The 24,443-nt window shown below is 44.6% G+C and overlaps 1 protein-coding gene across 1 annotated transcript in view; it reads left to right on the forward strand.

Moving 5' to 3' along the window:
* The first annotated feature begins 2,811 nt into the window (after window positions 1-2,811).
* The window catches only part of SGPP2 (sphingosine-1-phosphate phosphatase 2), a 140,478-nt gene continuing 118,846 nt past the window's right edge, over window positions 2,812-24,443 (forward strand). The window contains exon 1 of the mRNA XM_047773623.1: window positions 2,812-3,134. Coding sequence (XP_047629579.1) covers window positions 2,916-3,134 — 219 coding nt within the window. The 5' untranslated portion in view covers window positions 2,812-2,915. The remainder of the gene's footprint in view (window positions 3,135-24,443) is intronic.

Here is a 24,443-nt window from a genome sequence, read left to right on the forward strand (position 1 = left end):
GCCGTGAGCTGTGGTGTAGGTTGCAGACTCGGCTCGGATCCCGCGTTGCTGTGGCTCTGGCGTAGACCGGTGGCTGTGGCTCCGTTTCAACTCCTAGCCTGGGAACCTCCATATGCCGCGGGAGCGGCCCAAGAAATAGCAACAACAACAACAAAAGACAAAAGACAAAAAAAAAAAAAAAAGAATAAAGATAAATTCCAGGAATAGAATATGATTTAGTAACAGGAAGAATACATTTTGGAGTCATAAAGCCCTGAGTTGAATCCTTCTGCCGCTTGCTTGTGTGGCTTTGGGCAAATTTCCCATGTCTGAGCCTCAGTTTTCTTATCTCTCAAGTGGGAGTGTCAGTCCATATTACAGCCCAGATGGCCCTACTTGATCTTGCCTCTGCCCACCTCTTCCAAGCAATCCCTGAACTCAAGCCTCTCCAGCCAGGCTGGTCCCCCATGTGGTTTCTCTAACACTCTGAGCTTGGGCTGCCTCAAGGCCTTTACAGCTGCTTTAGACCTGTTTCCTCTGTCTGGAATGTTCTTTCTCCTGATCTTGATAGGGTAGAGACCTTTTTTTTTTCAGGTCTCTGCACAAATATTCTCTTCTTGGAGGTAAACATCTTACCTGAATGTCTTCCCCCTACCCCACCATAGCTTTTATCACTCCCTAAAGGTACAGTTTTTATTTTTTTATTAGCCATCCCTCTGCTAAAATATAAGTTCCGTGATCCAGGGTCTCTCTTTTTTTTTTAACTGATGTATTCCTAGGCCTAGAATAGTGTCTGACACTAGTAAATGCACGTATTGTCAAACACATGAAGGATGAGTGGTTACTTTAGAGGGCTGCTGGGAGGATAAAACGTGATTAAAATAGTTATGGTATGAAAGTACTAAGCACATGGCTGGCACAGAGTAAGTGGTTGTACTGAGTTGAGTCGTGTTCCCCCTACATTGATGTCCACCCAGAACCCATGAATGTGGCCTTATTTGGAAATAGACATTTTGCAGATGTAATCATGTTAAGATGAGGTCAGACTGGATTAGAATGGGCCCTAATCCGGTGTCTGGTGTCCCTATAAGGGAAATTTGGGCAGAGAGAGTCACATAGGGACAGCCCGTGACAACTGAGAAAGTTTGGAGTGGTGGTGCCACAAGCCAGAGACCACCCCACACAACAACCTTATAAGAATGACAACCTTATAAGGAAGGGAGGATTATCATTTCATCACAGGAGGAAACTGAGGCACACAGTTGAATCACAAGCCACTGGAAGCTGGAGTCAGTACCTGGGGATGAAATGCATTGTCTGCATTTCTGCTCCATGTGCTGTGTTTGGCTTTGCCTCTTTTTCCTAATTGGGAGAAAGGAAAATCGAACTCGGGAGATACATTACTCAGATGTCTTCAATGGGAGAACACATTTAACACACGGAAAGAATAAGTCCTAAACCACTACCATTCCAGCTTCTAAAACTAAACCACAGGGTTTGGTCCCAGTGGCTGTAAATGAGAGCAACACTGGGGAGAGGAACCTTCTGCTTCCAATTGAACATCTCTGTGTGGGACACAGCTGGATTGGGACAGCAGCTGTGCTTCTTCCTAAGTTAGGTAGAAAATATTTCCCAAGAGTTTCATTGCTCTCTCAGCCTGCTCTCCCAGCCACCTTGATCTTGCTTGTCCAGGCAGGACGGCAAAGGAGAGCAGAAACTCAGGCATAGGGAGACCAAGTCATCCTTGAAAGCTGCATCCAGACTTCCTGGCCTGACACAAGGTCGTGGCAGGTGCTCCTCCACCGTCATTTGTGCTACCAAATACTTCGCCGAGGCTTTGCGCTGGGCTACCAGGAAATGCTCAGCCTTGCTGCAAATCCAAGACAGAAGGATTGAATTGCATTTTCCTTGCAGGCTGGTCAGCTGGGCCTAATTTGGCTTTGCCTTTCACTCCCTGTGAGGAAGCGGAGAGGGCTTCGCTCAGATTTCAGTGCCCCTAGAAGATTCAGGAGGAGGGAAAACCAAGGTCGCCCCGCAGGATGTTTTCTTTGCCGTTTTGCTGAGATCCCTAAAACAGATGCAGGTGCAGGGAGAAGACGACTCCTCCTCCCAATCTTTCAACACCTAGTTATCTTTGGGTCTAAAGTTCTAGAAGCGGGGCGGGGTGGGGGTGGGGGGGGCGGCAGAAGGCACCATCTTAATGCGGAAAAGAAAGAATAGCGTTTCCTCTCCACCTGTCTAAAGCATTCCCCAGTTGCCAACTCACAAGGGTAAGCGCAGGAACAGGGAGGATGACTCAGGGTCCACTTTGAACCCCGCTCGCTTCTTAAGCAAGGTCGAAGACCATAGGGCCCGCGGGGAGACGTTGCATCACGGAAAGTTTGGCAAGAACTCGGGGAGCTCGCTCCACCTGCCAGAAGTGGGCAAAGGCAGGACTCCAGGCTGGATAGCCGGGAACCGAAGGGGAAATCCGTCCTCACATTGAGGTCAATAGTGAAAGGAGGGTCACTACGCGATCTGCCAGCGCACGCCAGTATGGAGTTGTGCTGGCCCACACGTGCTCGGCCGCTCCCCATTAGGCGGTACTTCTGCACCAGTCAGGAGGGGTGGGGGCGCAGAGAGGAGCGGTGTAGACACCTGTATACTTTCGCCCAGTTCCGAGCAGGCCGGATGCCAGGGACAGCCCGAGGCCGCCACGGCCGGCGGAGGAGGAAAGGAGAACCGAAACGCCCTGCGCAAGGTGGGGGCGAACACCTGGGCGCGGTGGGGGCGGGCGCTAGGACCCGAGCGGCGCACCTGTTGGCTGCCGCCCCGGGCCCCGCCCGCGCTCCATCCGGAGCGCCCGGCCAGGCAATATCTCGGGCTAGGGCTGGAGGGGGAGCGCGAGTGGAGGGCACCAGGTAGCAGCGTCTGCGGCGCGTGGCTCCGGGCTCACCATGGCCGAGCTGCTGAGGAGCCTGCAGGATTCGCAGCTCGTTGCTCGTTTCCAGCGCCGCTGCGGGCTCTTCCCGGCACAGGAGGAAGGCCTCGGCGAGAGCTGCGCGGACCCCGTGGAGGGCGCGGCGCGAGCGCCGGCGCTCCAGCATCTCCCCGCGGCCAACGGCAAGGGCGCCGGGGAGCCGGCCAATGGGCTGCGGAGAGTCGCGGTCCCGCAGGTAACAGCGGGCCAGGTGATCATAAGGGTCGGGGGAGGGGGCAGCTCGCTCCTCAGCCTGCAGACTTGCTGGTCCAGGCGACTCCGCGACCCGGGGATGGGCGTGCGCTGACCCTGCCGAGCCGAGAGGGCCGCATCCCGGGCGGCGACCTTGTTCCCCGCGCTGTGTGTTCCTGGGAAGGGGGCTGTGGGGTTCAGTCCCCAGGATGACATCTTCTAATGCTGCCAGGTGGCAACCAGGTCTCTTCAGACTTAGGATGCACCCAGAGCTTTAAATGCAGCCTATTTAAAGACTTTCTCCCTTCATAAATAATGAAATTTAGGTTCACGTGTATTCTCCCAAATGTGTAAGAGTTACATAATTGAGAAGAGGAGTGGAGATGTCCTTGACGTTTTCACGAGAGGCTTCCCTGGGGAGAGATTCTGAGGACTTCTCCCCTGGGATTCTGGGCTTCCGCCGCATCCCCCATTCTTTGATGGGCACTACAGGGGTGCCGCAGGGCTCAGCGTCCGACAACGCCAACGCTAAGGACAGAACTTGGGTTTAAATGCAGCCACTGGAGAGGTTTACAGACCCCACCCCCTACCGCCAGTGATGATGTCCAGACAGCTTTTCGCTCTCTCTCTACCTCTGCCCCGCAGAGTCATGAGGTCCCTCCTGCCTGGTGGGTCTCTTATTAACTGACACCAGTGACTTTGAGCAGATACTCTCAGGAGGGAAGCTCGCCGCGCTCTCCTCTAGGCGTTCATAGTGTGATTATACAACCCACTGCGGCTCTGGGGAAGCCAGCGTGTTGTCGTCGCAGTGCACAGGGACTCCAGGCGGGAGGGACCAGACAGGCTGCAGATGCTATCGCGCCAGGGCTGTTGTCTGCCAGGGCTCAGGGCTCTCCCCTGGGAGGCGGGGCCCTCTGCGGCAGTGAGATACCCTGAACCCCACCCCCACCCCAGAAGAGGCCTTTTCCCCAGAGGATGGTAGAAAGTGTGGCAAAGGAAAACTGAAGCAATGTATTAATTCCAGCTCGTGGGGGTGGGGGTGGTGGAGGAAACCACTTTTTTTTTTTTTTTCCGACAAGTTTTGATGGCAGGAAGTTGGCATTTATTTATATGTAGATGTCTAGATCTAGTAACAGGAAACATGAAGAACCTGGCGTTCCGGCAGAATGGGATATAGTGGGCATTAAATTGCAGGATTTACCTAGAGGGTGGGGGTGAGAGACAGGTACTACTCCAGAGAAATCTTCCCTCCTAGTATTTTTTTTCTCCTTTCATTGTTCCTTCTCTACCCACCTGATGGATGATATCTGGTAACTTTCAGATGACTTTGAGAGCCCCTTCCCCCTTCCTCTTTCCTCTTCTTTTTAAAATGGAGCAGAGGGAAGGGATAAGAACCAGGCTCATGCCTGAAACGCTGCTCAGTGTTTTCTGCACACTCACAAGGCAGATGTGCACGCTATTCTTTGCTCTCCCCTCGAGGGTCTCCTGGTTTCCCTCATTCAGGAAGCTGAAGACTAGCTCATTTTTTTCCCCTCATGTTTTTCTGTTACCCTTGGTCAGGTAACTTGCAGTTCTGGAAAAGGATCCTCTTGCCCTTTATTTATTTATTTATTTATTTTGTCTTTTTGCTATTTCTTTGGGCCGCTCCCGCGGCATATGGAGGTTCCCAGGTTAGGGGTTGAATCGGAGCTGTAGCCACTGGCCTACATGAGAGCCACAGCAACGCAGGATCCCAGCCGCGTCTGAAACCTACACCACAGCTCAAGGCAACGCCGGATCGTTAACCCACTGAGCAAGGGCAGGGATTGAACCCGCAACCTCATGGTTCCTAGTCGGATTCGTTAACCACTGCGCCACGACGGGAACTCCCCTCTTGCCCTTTAAAAGCAAGAGGAGCAGCTTTTTTTGTAGCGAGGTGTCATCTTGATGCTTGAATAGCCTAATATTCAGTGAACCAGATGGAGGCTTGCCTCTTCCTGTCCTATCTAGCACATGACCTCACCACTATAGATCATGCCAAGGTGAGAGAGAGAGCTAAAAATTCATGGTAAGAAATCACATTGATGCATGATGGGGGAAAAAAAGATGAGTGCACTTGATGAATGATGAGCTACTGTTTTTAAAGGTGGGCTGATGTCAAGTGACTTGGAAAAGATTAATATTTTGCAATTCCATGTGGAATTCCCAAAAGAAAACAATTGCATATACCTGCCTCAGAAAATTGATAGGCTCATAAGGGAGCAGTTGGAAAAACTTCTCTCCAGTATAGCCTTTCTTCCTCTTGGCCTCCTGCCTTTGTCTGGCCTGCCTGGCCTTCTTTCTCTAAATAAACACCCACTTATCCCTCAGTTTCAAAGGTTGGTTCCTCAAGAGACACCATCACTCACGTTCCAGAACTCCTTTCATAGGTTCTTTGTGCTCCTTGTGGGTTTTGTGTGTGTGTGTGTTTGTATGCTTGTTTTTAATGGCTGCACCCACGGCATATGGAAGTTCCTGGGCCAGGGATTGAATCCAAGCTGCAGCTGTGACCTGTGCCACAGCTGTGGCGATGCCAATTCCTTTAACCAACTGCACCAGGCGGGGGGATCGAACCCATGCTTGTGCAGAGACCCAAGTTGCTGCAGCTGGATTTCTAACCCACTGCACCACAGCAGGAACTCCTCTTTGTTTCTTCAATTCAGCATTTATCACATTGAGTAAGCACACCTTTGTGTGGATATCTGGTCATTGCTCATCTCTTCCAGTGGATGATAAGCTCTAAGAATGCAGGGAACTTGTCTAGTGTGCTTGTTATTTTCTTCCCGTGGCCTGGTACACGGAAGCTTAGTGAATTTCATAAACAAATGAGTGTGGATTGCAATATAAAATTGCCCTTTAAAGGCAAAACAAGCAGGTTTTCTTGCAGGGAAGTGTTTTCTTGCTAGTTGAAAAGACTGGGCTTTCAGTAGAGCCAAATGGTGGGAGTTCCTCTTCACCGAACCACACACTTCATTCACTAGGTCATGAAAAAGTGGGAGCTAAATATTCAGGATAAGGAGATCCCGTGGTGCCTCAGTGGTTAACGAATCCGACTAGGAACCATGAGGTTGCGGGTTTGATCCCTGGCCTTGCTCAGTGGGTTAAGGATCTGTCATTGCCCTGAGCTGTGGTGTAGGTCACAGATGCAGCTCCAATCCCCGTGTTGCTGTGGCTCTGGCATAGGCCAGCAGCTACAGCTCTGATTAGACTCCTAGCCTGGGAACCTCCATGTGCTGTGGGTGTGGCCCTAGAAAAGGCAAAAGGACCAAAAAAAAAAAAGTCTCTGATTAAGGGCGGAGACTTTAAAAAAAGAAAAAAAAAATTCAGGATAAGAAATTGAAGATTTAGGGAGATCCCATTGTGGCTCAGTGGGTTAAGAACCTGACATCATGTTGGTGAGGATGCAGGTTCGATCCCTGGCCTTGCTCAGTGAGTTAAGAATCCAGATACTGCTCAGATCTGGCATTGCTGTGGCTGTAGTGTAGGCTAGCAGCTGCAGCTCCAATTCGACCCCTAAGAACCTGACATCATGTTGGTCTTAAAAAGAAAAAAAAAAAAAAGACATTGAACATTTTAAAAAACCAAAGCATAAATATTGAAAATCAAAACTTTCTATATGACCTAGAAGTCAGGCAGCACCAGGGTATTGATTTAAGACCCTTCCAACAATAGAGAAGTTGTTTTCTTCCCTTGAGTGACTTTATTTTTTTTTATTGTTGAATTTCATTATATTTATAGTTATACAACCATCATCACAACCCTTGAGTGACTTTCGCTTGTAACAAATCTAATCTTTCTCACCTCCCCTATTTTTTATCTTTCTTGTAGTGCTTGAAATAAGGACAAGTAGGAAAGTGATTCTAAGGCCTTCCTTTACACATTCCTATAACACCACACACTGCTAGCTTAAAGATTAACTACATTGTTTACAAAGCTGGACTGGGCTGGACTCACCCAAAGCTGTCATTGAATAAGTCAGACTGGACCTCAGAGATTCCTCTCTAGTCCTGCATGTCACAGACAGCAAGTTTGAGTCCTGAAGAGTTAAAAGCTCTGTTGAGGACTTTCCAGATATTACACAGTCAGATCAATGACTCTTAAGTCTAAACTTCTTTCCTCTATGCACCTCCAGTGAAACAATTGGCAGCTTCATCTTCTCTGTCTCATTGGAAAGTGTGCAGTGTTGGGACTGGTTGGGGGCAGGGAAGAGATTGGGTAGAAAGAGGAGCTATTGCTTTTGGTTTGCAAGGAGAACCCTAGGAGGACATTCTTGGCAGTCACAAGGAGCAAGAGGCAGGAGGCCTAGGACTGAGCTAGAGGGCAAAGGCCTGGACAGGATTATGTTTGTTTGTCCTGGGGTAAAGCCAGCCTTGGATACAATGGTATTTTGATTTCTATCATCTTTACTTACTCAACAGTGTTAGATTTTCTAGATTTTCTCCATCATTATGTTAGATCATAATTAATCTTTCCAAATCTCTCTCAGCCCTGTAAATACTTTTTGTTCAGACATAGTTCTAAACTTGGGTTGGGAAGGGCATCAAAAGTTAAGTTGTCTTTAGAAGTCTTTGCCCTCCTCACGTCTGTCTTAAAACATTTGGGGCCCCCAAAGTCTATCAATCTGTAAAAACCCTACCCTTGATTTTACTGGCTTGCTAAAGTGCAAAGAACCAGGAATCGAAAGACCTGGTGTCATTTTGAACTTTTCTGGGCCTCTGTTGTCCCATGTGCAAAATAAGCAGAGTGGAATGGAACCATGAGTTTTCAACTGTGGCTGTACAGTATAAGCAGTAAGAGAAGCTTTAAAAATAAAACAGGAGTTCCTGTCATGGCTCAGTGGTCACGAATCCAACTAGTATCCTTGAAGACACAGGTTCAATCCCTGGCCTCCGTCAGTGGATTAAGGATCCAGCATTGCCGTGAGCTGTGGTGTAGGTCACAGGTGCGGCTTAGATCTGGTGTGGCTGTGGCGTAGGCCAGAAGCTACACTTCAATTAAACCCCTAGCCTGGGAACTTCTATATGCCGTGGGTATGGCCCTGGGAAAAAAAAAAAAAAAAAACCAGCAATGTTCAGAATCCAGGTCAGAAGTGGGGCGCCAGAGAAGCTGGCAAACAGAACTGGGAAACTCTGAATTCTCTTCCTCTGGGACCTACCACCCCTTCGTGTGTTCAGTACAAGGATGGTGATGGTCAGAAACAGCAGTTATGGTAGCTGTTGACATTGTGGCTGGATTATATTTAAACTGGGCAACAGCTCATCCTTCAAGTTTTGATTATCTTTAGATGGATTCTCCGGTTGTTCTTTTTCTTTTTCTTTTTTTTTCCCTGTTAGGACCACACCTGAGCCATATGTAAGTTCCCAGGCTAGGGGTCAAATTGGAGCTGCAGCTGCCGGCCTACACCACAGCCATAGCAATGCAGGATCCAAGCTGCATCTACCGTCTACACCAAAGTTCATGGCAACGCCAGATATAATTGACATATAACATTAGTTTCAAGTGTACAGCATGATTCAATATTTGCATGTATTGTGAATAAGTCTAGTTAACATCCATCACCACACATACTTAACAGTTATTTTTCTTGGGATCAGAACTTTTGAGATCTATTCTTTTAGCAACGTTCAGATATACAATACAGTATTAACTATAGTTATCACTCTGTACATTACATCTCAATGACTTTTTTATTTTACAACTGGAAGTTTGTATCTTTTGACGTCTTCATGCCTTTTGCACAATGGTCCGTGCCTCCCCCGCAACCTCCCCGCTCTGGCAACCACAAATCTCTTCTCTGTATCAATGAGTTAAGTTCTGTTTTTGTTGTTTAGATTCCACATGTAAGTAAGGTCATACATTATTTATCTTTATTTCACTTAACATAATATATGTACCCATACATAATACACAATGGAATATTATATACACACACACACCACCTCTTCTTTATTCTTTTATCTGTCAATGGGCACTTAAGTTGCTGCCATGTTTTAGCTATTGTAAATAATTCTGCAGTGAACATGGAGAGGCATATGTCTTTTAATGTTTTCATTTTCTTTAGATAAATACCCAGGATAGAATTGCTGGATCATATGGTAATTCTATTTTTAATTTTTTTTTTTGTCTTGTATCATTTTAGGGCTGCACCCATGGAATATGGAAGTTCCCGGGCTAGGGGTTGAATTGGAGCTACAGCTGCCAGCCTACGCCTATGCCATAGCTCAGACCCTTAACCCACGGAGCGAGGCCAGGGATCGAACCCACAACCTCCTGGTTCCTAAACAGATTTGTTTCTGCTGCGCCCAATGGGAACTCCCTACTTTCAGTTTTTTGAGGACCCTCCATACTGTTTTCCATAGTGGCTGCACCAATTTACATTCCCATCAACAGTGTACAAGGGTTCCCTTTTCTTCACATCTTCACCAACACGTATTTCCCGTCTTTTTGATAATAGCTCTTCTGACAGATGTGAGGTGATATCTCACTGTGGTTTTGATGTGCATTTTCCTGATGTTAAGTGTCTTTTCATGTGCTTGTTGGCCCTCTGTATGTCTTCTTTGGAAAGATGTCTATTCAGTTCTTCTGCCCATTTTAAAATCAGATTGTTTGGGGTTTTTTTATTGAGTTGCATCAGTTCTTTATATATTTTGATATTAACCTCTGATCAGATATATGGTTTGCAATTACTTTCTTCCATTTGGTTAGGCTGTCTTTTTATTTTATTGATGATGTCCTTTGCTATGCAGAAGCCTTCGTTTAATGTAGTCCCACTTGTTTATTTTTGCTTTTGTTGCCTCTACTTTGGGTTTCAAGTCCAAAAAATCATTGCCAAGATCGACGTTGGTCTTTGATTATCTTCTCAATTTAGTTTCCCGACTTGTAATTGCTGGGTAGAAATATGCATATGATATGGCTTTTAATAGATATTACCAAATTTTCCAGCAGAAAGGGTGGAGGCATGGAAAACTAGGAATACAGGTTTTCCTGTGCTCTCACCAATCTTAGGGGTTAACTCTTTTAACTTTACTCTTTGTAGAAAATAGGCCACTTCTGCTTCTACCTTGTCTTTGCTTCCCTTATTTCCAGCTTATATTTATTGATCAGCTAATGTGTTTCTGCGACAGTCCTCAGCCTTAAAGATGCAAAGATAAATAAGATTTAGTTCCTGCCCTGGGAAAGCCACCAAGAAAATGGTGCAATGCAACACAAGTTAGAATAGAAGGAGAAATATGTTCTCAGGGAAACAGTAGCAGGAGTAATGGTGATCTCTACGGGAGCCCGTCCCTCTTGAGTCCAGGTTTAAAGAGCAGTAGAAGTCAAATAGGTGACAACGTTAGAATCTCTTTTCTTTACTTGGAAACCTCATGTAATAAACTATAAAGACACATTGTTATTTTTGATGAATGGTGACAAGCTCAACTTGGGTATAGGGGGGTCCCAGCAGAAGACAGATGGCCTACTGATAAGGGGTCATTGAAACCCTTAAGAATGGTGACAGTAGCAATTTTTTTGGTGTATTTTGCCTTAATTTACAAACAGAGAATAAGAGAAAGAGAAAAGAAATAACCTAGTCTCTACTCCACTTCAGGGAGAGAAAGCGTAACGTCCCTTTCCTTAGTGTGGGCTGCACATAGTGACTTCCTTTTAAAGAGTCTAACATAGAAAGAGGAAGAGAAAAAAAAGGAAGAATGATTTTACAGTGGAGAAGCCTGAGGAGCACCACCTCAGCCAGATGATCAAGGCTGACGTCAGCAGTAATGTCATTTTGATGTATGTGCTCATGGTGTGTATGGACATGATATACACTTTTTTTTTTTTGGTCTTTTTAGGGCCACAGGTGTGGCATATGGAAGTTCCCAGGTTAGGGGTCCAATCGGAGCTGCAGCTGCCAGCCTACACCACAGCCCCAGCAGTGCTAGATCCTAGCCACATCTGAGACCTATACCGCAGCACGATGCAACATCAGATCCTTAACCCACTAAGCGAGGCCAGGGATTGAACCCTCATCCTCATGGAACCTAGTTGGGTTCATTACTGCTGCGCCATGATGGGAACTCCGATGCACTCTTGATACATGTTGAAAATGGCATGTCACCTCCGTGCTCTTCTTCCCACAAGCCCATACCCTCAGTCTAGTCATGAGAAAGACATCAGATAGATCTCAGGTCAGGGACATTATGCAAAGCACCTGAACTCTTCAAAACTGTCCCAGTCATCAATCACAAGGAAAGTCTGAGAAACTCTCATGGCCAAGAGGAGAAACCTAAGGAGACACAGTGACGACATGTGATGGTGGAGTCCTGGACGGGACTCCAGAACAGAAAAAAGAACATTTCTAAGGAAGTCTGAATAAAACATGGACCTTCGTTAAAAATACTGCATTAGTGTTATAACTGGTATATCACACGATTAAGAGGTTAAAGATGGGGAAAGCAGCTGCAGCCTATATGGGCAGATTATGGAATATATGGGAACTCTTTGTACTATGTTCTACATTTTTCTGTGAATTGAAAACTGTTCTAAAAATGAAACCTATTTAAAAACATTTTGGAGTTCCCATTGTGGCTCAGCTGGTTAAGGACTCAACATTGTCTCTGTGAGGATGCAGATTCGTTCCCTGGCCTCGCTCATTGGGTGAGTATCTGGCATTGTCGCAAGCTGCGCCATAGGTTGCAGGTGCAGCCCATATCCATGGCTGTAGCATAGGCCTCAGCTGCAGCTCTGATTGGACCCCTAGCCCGAAAACATCCACATGCCACAGGTGTGGCTGTTAAAAAAAAAATTAAGGGGGAGATGGGTAATTGAAAGATGTTCAAAGATGGGATTGTTTACAAAGGTGTAGGCAGGGTTGGAAAAAGCATGAGAAGATGAAGCATCTTGGAACAGCTGCGCAGCCTACAAGGGCAAGGGGAGAAGACAGCGCTTCGGTAACCCCAGACACAATAAGAGCGGACAGAGGGATGCCCCTGATTGGAACTGAGGCTTTGAATAGAGAGCCAACCAAAACCAAGTGAGAGGAAATGGGAAATATATCTCAAACCCATTCTCTGTAGGCCCTCTCATACCTGTCGGTGCCTCCTTGCGCTAAATTCGGTCAGAAGCCAGGGAGCTTGGGAGCCTGGCTGATGCAGTCTGTGAAGATGAGCCTCGCTGGAGAAATAGGGAGCATGGATCTGGAAGAACAAATGGAGAGCATCCTGTGCACATTGTGCAAAGAAATTGGGGTTGTTATACTGGCTGGAGTGTTGGGCCAGAGCCAAAGTTTCAAGCCGAAGCGTTAATGTGGCTCCCTGCAGAATATGAGCTTCATCGTATAGATGAGGGGTGTGTGTGTATGTGCATGTGCGTGCGTGTGCAAGGGCAGGCAAATCAGTTTCATCCCATGTGCCAAATCAGAATTTTCAACTTGTTCACGATGATGAGGGTTCTCGGGGTGTTGCCGTGCTTAGTGGGAAAGACTGTGGGATTGAATGGCAAGGCCCACTTGGGATCCTGAGGGAGCCCTGGTAAGAAATGGTGGTGTCATATTCAAACAGCAGCAAATATGGAACGAACATGAAATCAAGCCTTAGCATCGGTTCTTGGTGATACTTTGTCTCCTTTACTCACAAATGCCTTAGGAGGAAAGAAACCACAAATGGTTGCCGTGTTTTAAATCATAGGATCTGGTCATTATGGCTACATGCTGATTAGATCAGGGATCAGCCCTTGAGTCAAAGGCAACCTCTCCAGGTGGGTGAGCATCTTATGAAATGGCCCTGCTTGAGAGCCTCACCTAATGGGGATATTGCCTAATGGAGAATGACTAACAGACCCAACCGGATTGCTCTCTTAGGGAGTCTGAATAGAAGGCCCAAATGTTGGGACAGAAATGGTAGTGTGATAATGGACTTCAAGAGGAAGCCTTGAGACAGAGGAAGCCCTAGGAAGGCAAATGCCCACAGTAGGGAGCAGGGCAGAAAGTTTGCAGCAGTGGGTGGTAACAGCAGAAGGAAAACATCGAGTAGGGAAAGAAGCCAAGTCTGGAGCAGTAGACTCCACCTCTTTTTTTTTTTTTTTTTTTTAAGTCTTTTGCACCTGCAGCATATGGAGGTTCCCAGGCTAGAGGTCCAATCAGAGCTACAGCTGCTGGCCTACACCACATCCACAGCAACCCAGGATCCGAGCCGAGTCTCTGACCTATACCACAGCTCCCGCCATGCTGGATCCTTAACCCGCTAAGGGAGGCCAGGGCTCAAACCCTCATCCTCATGGATGCTAGTCAGATTCGTTTCTGCTGATCCACAGATTCATTTTTTTGGTGAGCCACAGAAGTGGTAGACGCCACTTCTGAGTGGGGAGGTGCTAGAGGGACTGTTGGCCTTTGGGACAGAATGACTGGGTCGGGAAGGGGGTTGGGCTGCATGGCTGCTGGCAGATTTTCTTCTGAGAAGTGATGTGACAGCTCCTCTCACTGGAGGGGACCTGAATGGGTCTCTTCCTGCAACCCGAACATGGTGGTCTCTGTTCTGCTGCTCTGAGGACTTGCACATGACTGCCATTAGACCATTAGTTCTAGCCTTTGTGTGAAGTTGGGAATGGGGGAGCTGGGGAGCTGGGGCCAAACTCCCCTTCCTCACTTATGCATCTCCAGGGTCTAATGCAGGCCTGGAACAAGGCAAGTACTTAACACTGTTGAACAGCATACGTAAGGATGTGCTAAACTCAGCCTTTTCTTTCTTGGCAGAAATGTGATCACCTGCTCTCTTCTGTCACAGCTAGAGTGATTTTATCCCTGACCACGTTACCTGATTGTGTCTTCTTTCAGCTTAATGGTTTTTGTCCCCCCTCCCCCCCCAGTGTTGGCTCCTCCCTTTTTATCCAGGAAACTGATGAAGGGTTTTGATTAATGAATAACTTTTTTTTTTTTTATTGGTTTCCTTTCCTCTGTTGAACCCTGTGAAGGGAGTTCAGGTATCACTAAGAGTTGGTGATGGTGAAACACCTGTCAACTTTGAAAATGTGATTAAATAACTGTATTTTAGGAAGGCTGTCCAAGGCAAGCCTAATTTAATTTTAACTCTCTTGACTTATAATTAAGATGTTTGAAATTTTCAAATTTTAATAAAACACTTTCATTTCTGTGGGTACAGTTAATGAGTAAATCCTCCGTTGTCCTGATAAGAATTAGGTCTTGAGCAAAGGCATTCTTGCATTTTTCTTGGCACACACTTTTCCAGGGAGAAAACACTGCCAGTTTCCTGGCAACACATTTTGAATGCTCCTATCTGTGTTAGAAATCTGTGGAAATGCTAAAATTGGGGCATCCACTGGTCTTTAAAATTCTTCTTGCCTGATGAGATGCTTTCCCCATTTTTAAGAAAATTTGGTACTGAAAAATCAAGACCACGAATCACTTTTACCCCACCCCCCTCACTCCTGCTGACACAGTGTGGACTAATTAGCTAAATGTTTCACAAACAAAGAAAAAAATCCTTGGGCGTGGGCCAGGGTGGCTGGAATCCAAAGGTAAAAGGCCTTAACACCTGAGATCTTGAAAGTGGGGCTAGGATCCTTGGGGTGGGGGTGGAATAATGGTTTCCTTGAACTATTTTGAATATTGCCTCCAGGCATCCAAATGCCTCCTGACAGTTTCATGTTTCACAAAATAAAACAAAGCAATACGAAACGAAACTCCAGATTCTCTCCTTTGGTTAATGCCAAGTATTTGGTACATGTCTGCAGGAGAAATGCCCTCTCTTGTCATCTCCAGGTATGTTTTGATTTTTCAAAGTGGCAAAAACTTTGTTCTCATAGAATTTTATGGGAACCTGTTCTTCAAAGCAGGGACCCCTCCTGGGTAGGAGGAACAGGGGATGATGGTGAATAAGGCTCCTGGGAGTGAAATGTGGGCACGTGAGAGGCTGAGGTTTAATTGGTAGCAAAAGGGCATAAGTGAAACTTTTTTTTTTTTTTGCAGTTAAAAAAAAAAAAAAAAATCCCTTCTTAAAAGGTGACTTAAAATGTGGCCGTGAGATAGAACATCAAAGATTTTGTTAAGAGCATGACAAGTGAAAGGAGGCCCTGTTAGAAGTTGGTTGTTTCCTTCTTGCTGCATTTTGATCTTTTGATTTTTTTTTTTTTTCAACTGGGAAGCGATCAAATATTTTGAAATTAATTTTGGTGCTTTTCAACTATTAAAAGAGTAAAGGAATACATGTTTACTTTAGAAATAATGGGAGCCAACAGGAAGTATAAAGAAGGAGAACAAAATCCTGTCCTATTTTGGCAACCCAGAGAAAAATATTAACCTGGTAGCGTATTGCTTCTTTTCATTTTTATGAACATACAGAACATTTCAGTTATCGACCTCCTCTGTACATATAATATTGGGTTCAGCTTTTTTCACTCATAGCATAAGCATTTCCCCACATTGCTGAATATTCTGTAATTATATCATTTAGTAGTTGTATTGTAGTTTATCATGTGGTTGTAACTTAATTTTTAAAACCATTTCTTAGAGTATGTATTTATGTCATTTTATTGTTTATGCTATAAACTTTAGAAAATGTGCAGTGTAAGAGCTGTAAGTTTTATTGGGGGCAAAATGAGGACTATGTTCCAGGAGGCAGCATCTCAGATGGCTCTGAGAAACTGCTCCCAAGAGGTCAAGCGGAGGGAGTTCCCATTGTGGCACAGTGGAAACGAATCCGTCTAGTATCCAGGAGGATGTGGGTTTAATCCCTGGCCTCGGTCAGTGGGTTAAGGATCCGGTGTTGCTGTGAGCTATGGTATAGCTGGCAGCTGTAGCTCCAATTTAACCCTAGCCTGGGAACTTCTCTCTTTTTTTTTATGAGCCCTAAAAAAAAAAAAAAAAAAAAAAAAAAGGCAACAGCAACAACAAAAAAACTGGAGAGGTAAAGTGGAAAGTCAGTATTGATGAGATTTTGGTAAAGGGGGGAGCTGCATGCAGTCAGGCATATGTTTTGCAAAAGGTAGCTTGCTAGTCTCCTGAAGGTCACCGCTAGTCTCGAGGAGCAGACGTCATCATGAAGGATTTTAGTGCTTTTCTAGATGTGAGGAGATGCATGATTTGGGCTCCTGAAATCTTCTCCTGAAAATAGCAAACTCTCTGCAGACCTGTTCTGCCAGTTTTTCCCAGAGCACAAAGCGCCTCACTCAGGATCTCCACCCTGACCTCTTTGAGGGGACATCGAAGGGCGGCAGCTGCAGTGGCTCACGATTCAGTCCTTGTAGAGGCAGATGGCAAGTGCCCATCTCCAGTTCACAGTACTTGAACTCGAGCTTAAATCTTCAATTATCTCCCGAGACCACAAGAGAAGCTTATTTCAGAGCTCGCTGCACTAATTGCCAAATTGTGTTTTGGAAAACGTAGCTCAATTATTGTCCCAAACAGAAATCAAAGACTGTTAGACCATTGTCAGCCTTCGTTACCCTCTTTTTGTCCATTTTCTTTTTCTTTATTATAAATGTAACTTTGCTAGAATAAGTGCAGAGACATTAAATGGACAATTTGATGAATTTGATCATCTGTATCCCTGTAACTTTTGCCCAGGGGAAGATATAAAGTAATTCCAGAACCTTGAAGAGCCCCTCAGGCTCCTGCTAGTCAATCAATACCACTCTCACCCCCAGAAAACACACTGGTTACCTCCATCATCATGGCATAGTTTCATCTCTTCTTGAACTTCTCGTAAATGGAATCATACAGGATGTACATTTTTCATACCATGTAATATCCATTGTGGGACTATATGACAACCTATTTATCAGTTTTACTGTTTATGGACAATTAGGTTTCATGAATAAAGGGCAGTGTTATCTTTAAAAAATTTTTTTTTTTTTTTTTTGGCTATGCCCATGGCATGTGGAAATTCCCAGGCCAGGGATTGAACCCACCCCACAGCAGCCACCTAAGCCACTGCAGTGCCAATGCTGGATCCTTAACCTACTATGCCACAAGAGAACTTCCTTTATTTTTCATTTTTTATTTTATTTTTTCAATTTATGGCCACACCTGTGGCATATGGAAGTTCCCGGATCAGGAACTTTGAATCTGAGCCACAGCTGCAACCTACACCATAACTGTGGCAACGCCAGACCCTTTAGCCACTGCACCAATCCAGGGATCTAACCTGCACCTCCACAGGGACCCAAGCCTATGCAGTCGGATTCTTAACCCGCTGCTCCACAGTGGGAACTCCAAGAGAACTCCCTTAAAACATTTTTAACTTTCTGGAATAATTTCAGACTTTAAAACAATTGCAAAATGAATACAAAAAATTCCTGTGGGTGTTTGACAAATATTCTCCTACTGTCAACATCATATATAAACATGCTGAGTTATCCAAATGAGGACATAATATGTATATAGGACTTAGTCAATTTTCATGAATTGCTCTACTAATCTCCTGCTATTTTCTTTAACAGATAATTGTGTTACTCTTTTGTGAATGGTCCAGTCATATTCAGCATCCATTATCCACCGATTTTAGTGGGGGGAGGGGTTTCTTTTGGGCTTCTCAGTTTATCCATTGTGCATCAAAAATTTTCCATTGTACATCAGTTAACATGAGCTCATAACTAATGGATTTCTAATTTTTCCTTGTAAAGGGAAAATATTTGGAGTCTAAGGGAGAGAAAGAGATAAGAGGGAGTGATAGCTCCCTTCAAGGCACCTGTGGGTTTAGATAAGTCATGCCTGGTCCCCTCATCATTCCAGGTCAGACCCATCATTTGCAGCCTGTAAAATATCAGTGATACTTTAGCAGCCTTGGGCAGGGGTGGGAGCTCCTAAAAGAGTTAGGGAAAGCAGATATTCCCTGGGGACTCTGAGCTGGGAAGGCAATATATGCTTAGAGGGTGTTAATTTCCACTTAATGGTACTATGAAAGTGAAACAGGGAAATGAAGTAGTTCTGTTGTGCATTGCAGAGGGTGGCAGACAACTCTGAGTCCTCTCAGCCTTGAGTCTCCCCTTCTGCGTGGTTCCTGAGGAGGCTTTGGGACTGCCTTTTTGGAGTTCCCTGGTGGCTCAGCTAGTTAAGGATCCAGTATTGTCACTGCTATGGCTCTGCTTACTGTTGTGGCGTGGGTTCACTCCTTGGCCCAGGAACGTCTGCATGCCGTGGGGGTAGCCAGAGAAAAAATAGCACTGCCGTCTTGCCGTGGTCATTTACAACACACGTGTCCTCAAATGGAAGGAATGGAACGAATGTTGCCAATGTTTACTCAGTAGTATATTCCTGCAGTCATTACTTTTGCAGAGGAAGGACTAACACCTGTTGGTCACTTAATTTTGCCTCCATCTCAATCCATCTGATGCTAGTCATATTTCATTGTCCAAAAATTTTGATCCTGAAGGACTTATCTGAAATTTCTCAATGTGGTGGGTTATAAATGGCCTAACTCTGATGTCTTCTTGCTTACCACCCTTGTACCACTGTGGGGACAGAAATGGGACTTCCCACACTCACCCTGAGTACTTTCTGATATAGACAGTTATACCTGCATAAATTGTGGTGCCCACATAACGAGGCCCACAAACACAATACCCTCTCTTCGATTTCGAAGTTTACTTGGTGATCAATGCTTTCACATCCCCTCCCCGACCCCCCTGCCCCCACGACTCTAGGCCCTGCTGACTCACCAGATAAATAATCTATAAGGGAAAACATGTTATTTTTGAAAAGAGACACTTATTCAATCTTCAAAAGTTAGCACTAAGGGTGCATTTATAATGCAGCCTGCAACCGCATTCTTAGCCATTTATCCCAGCAATATGAGAACTTGTTCACACAAAACCCGTATGTGAGAGTTCCCTTGTGTATGGTGGATTAGGGATCCAGCACTGTTACTGCAGCTGTGGCATGGGTTCAGTCCCTGGCCTGAGAACTTGCACATGCCTCAGGCACAGCTCCCCACCCCCCAAAAGAACCTGTACATGGTTGTTCACAGCAGCTTTATTTGTAATAGGCCCCCCAATTAGGAACAACCAAAATGCCCCTCACTGGATGACTGGCTCTATAAACGGTGTCACATCCATACCATGGAACACTACTCAGCAGTAAAAAGGAATGAACTAGTGATACACTCAACAACTTGGATAGACCGCAAGGGCATTATGCCGAGTGAAAAAGCCAACCTTGGAGTTCCCATTGTGGCTCAGTGGAAACGAATCTGACTAGGAACCATGAGGTCATGGGTTTGATCCCTGGCCTTGCTCAGTGGGTTAAAGATCCAGGGTTGCCGTGAGCTGTGGTGTAGGTCGCAGACACTGCTCAGATCTGGTGTTGTTGTGGCTCTGGTGTAGGCCGGTGGCTACAGCTCCAATTCTACCCCTACCCTGGGAACTTCCATATGCCTCAGGTGCGGCCCTAAAAAGACAAAAAAAGAAAAAAGAATGGGGGCAGAACTATAAGAAGGTTGTAGCAAAGGATGTCTTCACAGTGATGGAATAGTTTTACAACTTGAAGACAAAGTGGTGAGTGAGTCCACAGGTGTGGCAAATTGTCATAACACTATACACATACACAGCACCAATGTCTGATTCCTGGATTTGATATGTAATTATGTGAGATGTGATTATGGGAGATGTTGCCATTGGGTAGAAATGGGTGAAGGATATCAATACTGGGAGAAAAGAAAATGTATATATGCCTGTGACTGGGTCTCTTTTCTGTACTGTAGAAAATCGACAGATCACTATAAACCAGCGATAATGGAAAAAATAAAAAATCATTTAAAAAAAAAAGGTACTACTGGGAGTTCCCATTGTGGCTCAGCAGGTTAAGAACCCAACACGCTGTCCAGGAGGATGGAGTTTCGATCCCTAGCCTTGCTCAGTAGGTTAAGGTTCTGATGTTGGCACAAGCTACAGAATAGGTCATAGATGTGGCTCAGGTCTATTGTTGCAGTGGCTGTGGCATGGTCCTGCAGCTGCAGCTCTGATTCGACCCCTAGCCCTGGAACTTCCATATGCCTCAGGTGTGGCCTTAAAAAGGAAATTAAAAGAAATCAATACTGCCTTATAAATATTGGTCCCGCTATCCTTTTCACAGCTTTTACTGCAGACACTGCACACTGCAGAAAACCCAGGAAATGCAAAGTAGCATTTAGGAGATTTTCCTCTGCCTCTAGAGCCTGCCGTGCAGGGCTGTGTTTATTTCCAGAGTTGCAGGGCTTGTGGCAAACCTCCTGCTCACTGGCCCTGGCTACCTGCCCAGGGAGAACACCAAGAAATGTGTGAGGATCAAAAAAAAAAAAAGCACATTTGTCCTTAACTTTCATTCAACTGACTGGTGTTGTAACTGCAGGATGTTTGCATGAAGATGTGTGTGTGGTTTTCTGTTTTAAGTCACTTTTTTTTTTTTTTTTTTTTTTTGTCTATCTGTTATTTCTTGGGCCGCTTCCGCGGCATATGGAGGTTCCCAGGCTAGGGGTCGAATCGGAGCTGTAGCCACCGGCCTACACCAGAGCCACAGCAACGCGGGATCCGAGCCGCGTCTGCAACCTACACCACAGCTCACGGCAACGCCGGATCGTTAACCCACTGAGCAAGGGCAGGGACCGAACCCGCAACCTCATGGTTCCTAGTCGGATTCGTTAACCACTGTGCCACGACGGGAACTCCTTAAGTCATTTTGAATTGGTGTTCCAAGTAGGTCAGATTCACACAAGTCTCCAGTCTCCCCTCCGTTGTCATTTTTGTATTTACAAACATGCCTTAAAATCTTCCGCCCCCTCCTTACCCAGCACATAACACCTGCTTTCAGCCCCAGCATCCCTGGAGTCTGATATTCTCGTCTTTCTTGAACCATGAGGGATCTTAAAAGAGAAATCTGAGATCTGCACTCCATTTCTACTATTCATTTACTCTTCTTCCCCTTGTAGCATGACTTTAGCCAGTAGAGTCAAACTAAAACACAGAGACTGTTTAGCATAAGATATAATGTTTGAGGTTTACTTTACCCAGGTGTAATTTCTTTAGGGATAACTGACCAATCGTAAATTAAAAATTAGAAAAGAGAGTGTTCTCTCTGATATATATAAAAATAAGGGAGAGTCGGAGGTTTTGGGTTGGGGAATGAATCTGACTGGTATCCATGAGGATGCAGGTTCAATCCCTGGTCTCACTCAGTGGGTTAAGGATCCGGCATTGCCATGAGCTGCGGTGTAGGTCTCAGACATGGCTTGGATTCAGAGCTGCTGTGGCTGTGGTGTAGGTGGGTGGCTACAGCTCCAATGGGCTGAGGCTCTGTCAAGGGAAGCCAAATGAAGCGCACAACCTCGTATTTTAATGGCGCTTTTCTGGTCTTAAGGTCAACAACATCCACTCCCCGAGTTAGACAACCACCCCCCCACACCCCATTTGTTAGACTTATATTCTTCTCCCCCAGGCAGTTTTCATCTGCAGAAAATGTTTATCAAATATCTAATTGTAAATGTTTCTTTCAATGATGTTCTGCAAAGGGAAAAACTTAATCACAATATCCAAAGGGTATCTTGAAAGTTATTAAAAGTCCATGTATTTCTAGACATAGGAACATATCCATGACATATTGTTCACTATCTAAAAAAGCAAATATAAAAAACAAATATAAACTATAAACATAGATGTAAATATAAAATATAAAAAAGAAATATAAAATATAAGCAAATATAAAAAGGGTTTTTTTTTTTTTGGCTGTACCTGTGGCATGCGGAAGTTAAACCCATACCACATCAGTGACAATGCCTGATCCTTAACCTGCTGCACCACAAGGGAACTCCTGATGGTTTCTTTTTTAAAATAATATTCTTTACTTTCCTAAAAGTATATATTAAATAATCTGTAGATAATATTACTTTTAACATAATTTTATTTGGAGTTTTATTAAATCTGTGGCTTAATTTTGGGATAGTTGGTGTTTTTAGGACACAGACTCTTCTTATCCCTGACCATGCTCTTTTCCATTTACTTACCTCTTTTGTTTTTTGGGGTTTTTTTTTTTTTTTTGGTCTTTTTAGGACTCCACTCTTAGCATATGGAGGTTTCCAGGCTAGGGGTCTAATCGGAGCTGTAGCTGCCAGCCTATGCCACAGCAATTCGGGATCTAAGCCGCACCTGTGACCTACACCACAGCTCACAACGATGCCAGATCCTTAACCCACTGAGCAGGGCCAGGGATCGAACCCACATCCTCATGGACATTAGTTGGATTCGTTACCACTGAGCCACGAGAGGAACTCCTACTTAACTCTTTAGAAATGTCTTTTAGTAAAGCTGTGTAACTTTCTTCATAAAACTTTGTACCACTTTTGCTAGATTTATTCCTAGATACCTACATTTTTGTTAGTATTAAGGCAATATTTTAAAACTGGTTTTCTGCTGATGTATTGGAATGCAATTGAATTTTGTACATTGATTTGGCCACCTTGCCAAACTTTTATTAATTCCAACAAAATGTCTCTCATTTCTTTGTGTTTGCAATGAAAACAATCAAAAACGGATTTTGTTTCTTCTTTTTGGGTTTCTATATCTTTCATTTATTTATTTATTTATTTATTTCCACCTTACCAACACAGAGCAGAACCTCGAGTATTTGTTGAGTGGAAGTGGTGATGGCACACATTGCTGCCTTGCTCTTGATTTTAAGGGAATGGTTTCAACATTTCACCACCAAGTATTTTACTCGATATAGCTTTTAGAGCTTGTTTGCCAAGAGATGTTCTCATGAATTTTGGCTAAGTTGTGTTGAATTCTTGTTCTGTATCTATAATGAGAGGATTTTGTGTGAGGTTTTTTGTTTTTTTTTTTTTTAATTCTCCTTTAATCTTATAAAAGGATGAGTTGGAAGAGATTTTCTTTGTTGACTCAAACTTCCATTTATGGAATATACTCAGTCTTTGGCATGATGCAATCAAGAGCAATATGCATTGCTTATAGCGCATTATAAAAATATTATCTAGCAGAGTTTTCATACTAGTGTTTATAAAATATCTTCCTCCAGTCCCCATCCACCACCCTTTTCAGCTTTGTTGGATGATGTTTTTAAAGCACAGAAAAAACACTGTACAGCTTAAATTGTGTAGTTCATCTTCATGTGTTGATGAATATTAGATACATACCATAAAATGTGTTTAGTTATGTCAGTATTCTTGAGTCTATAAAATATCCAGTTCCTAAGGTGCCAATGTAATGAGTTTCTCTTGGATAAAAATCCAAAATGTTTTTTTTTTAAAAAAAGGTAGTTTATTTTTTGTCATGTGTTTCTGTACTCATATGTGAACGCTGAAGTGTCTAAGTTTATGAATCCATTATAATATAATGGAGTAACAGCAGAAAGATTTGGCTTAGGGGGCCTTTTTTTTATTACTCAACTAAATTTATCGCATCTGTAGTTGTATAATGATCATAATCTAATTTCACAGGATTTCCATCCCACAGGCCATAGGGGGCCTTTAACTTCCTTCTTCCTCAAAGCAGGGACTTTTTTTTTTTTTTTGTCTTTTTGCCTTTCCTAGGGCCACTCCCGTGGCATATGGAGGTTCCCAGGCTAGGGGTCTAATCGGAGCTGTAGCCACCGGCCGACGCCAGAGCCACAGACGCACGGGATCCGAGCCGTGTCTTCGACTTACACCACAGCTCATGGCAACGCCAGATCCTTAACCCACTGAGCAAGGCCAGGGATCAAACCCGCAACCTCATGGTTCCTAGTCGGATTTGTTAACCACTGTGCCAGGGCGGGAACTCCACAGGGACTGTTTTATAGAGCTCAGTATTCTGAAGATTCTGACCACAAGCACAGCAAAATCCTTCAGATCAGTCAGACTGGGGCCAGAAATCAGAGCAACCAAATACTGAATCACAGGATTATACCAAGGGATGCCTCAGAAGGGATCCACGCACTTTCATGTACTGACCTTTATGAGACACCCACACGTAAAAGGAAAGAGACTTTTTTTGTCATTTCTATCCTGACAATGGTCACATATTAAAATTGAAAATATGTCACCAGAGAATGGTAATTGTCTTATGAAGTAGAAATAGTGCGTCACAAAATGAAAGTACAGCTGGTTCTGCCCCGTGAATCATTTTTTGTTTTAATTTCGCCTTATTTTATTAGAAGGAATTTAGGAGGGGCCAGCCTGGAGAGAAGGAGAAATGGTGACATTCAATGTTCCTTCCTGTCGTTCTTCCAATCATTTCTTCTTCCTGGTAGGTCCTCGGGTGATCTGTGTTATGCCAGGAGCAGGTACTGCTGTAGTTTCTCTCCCATTTTTATCTTTCATCCATGGGTTTGGTGGTGTTAACT

This window comes from Phacochoerus africanus, chromosome 3 (assembly GCF_016906955.1).
Source record: "Phacochoerus africanus isolate WHEZ1 chromosome 3, ROS_Pafr_v1, whole genome shotgun sequence".
NCBI classification, from domain to species: Eukaryota; Metazoa; Chordata; class Mammalia; order Artiodactyla; family Suidae; genus Phacochoerus; species Phacochoerus africanus.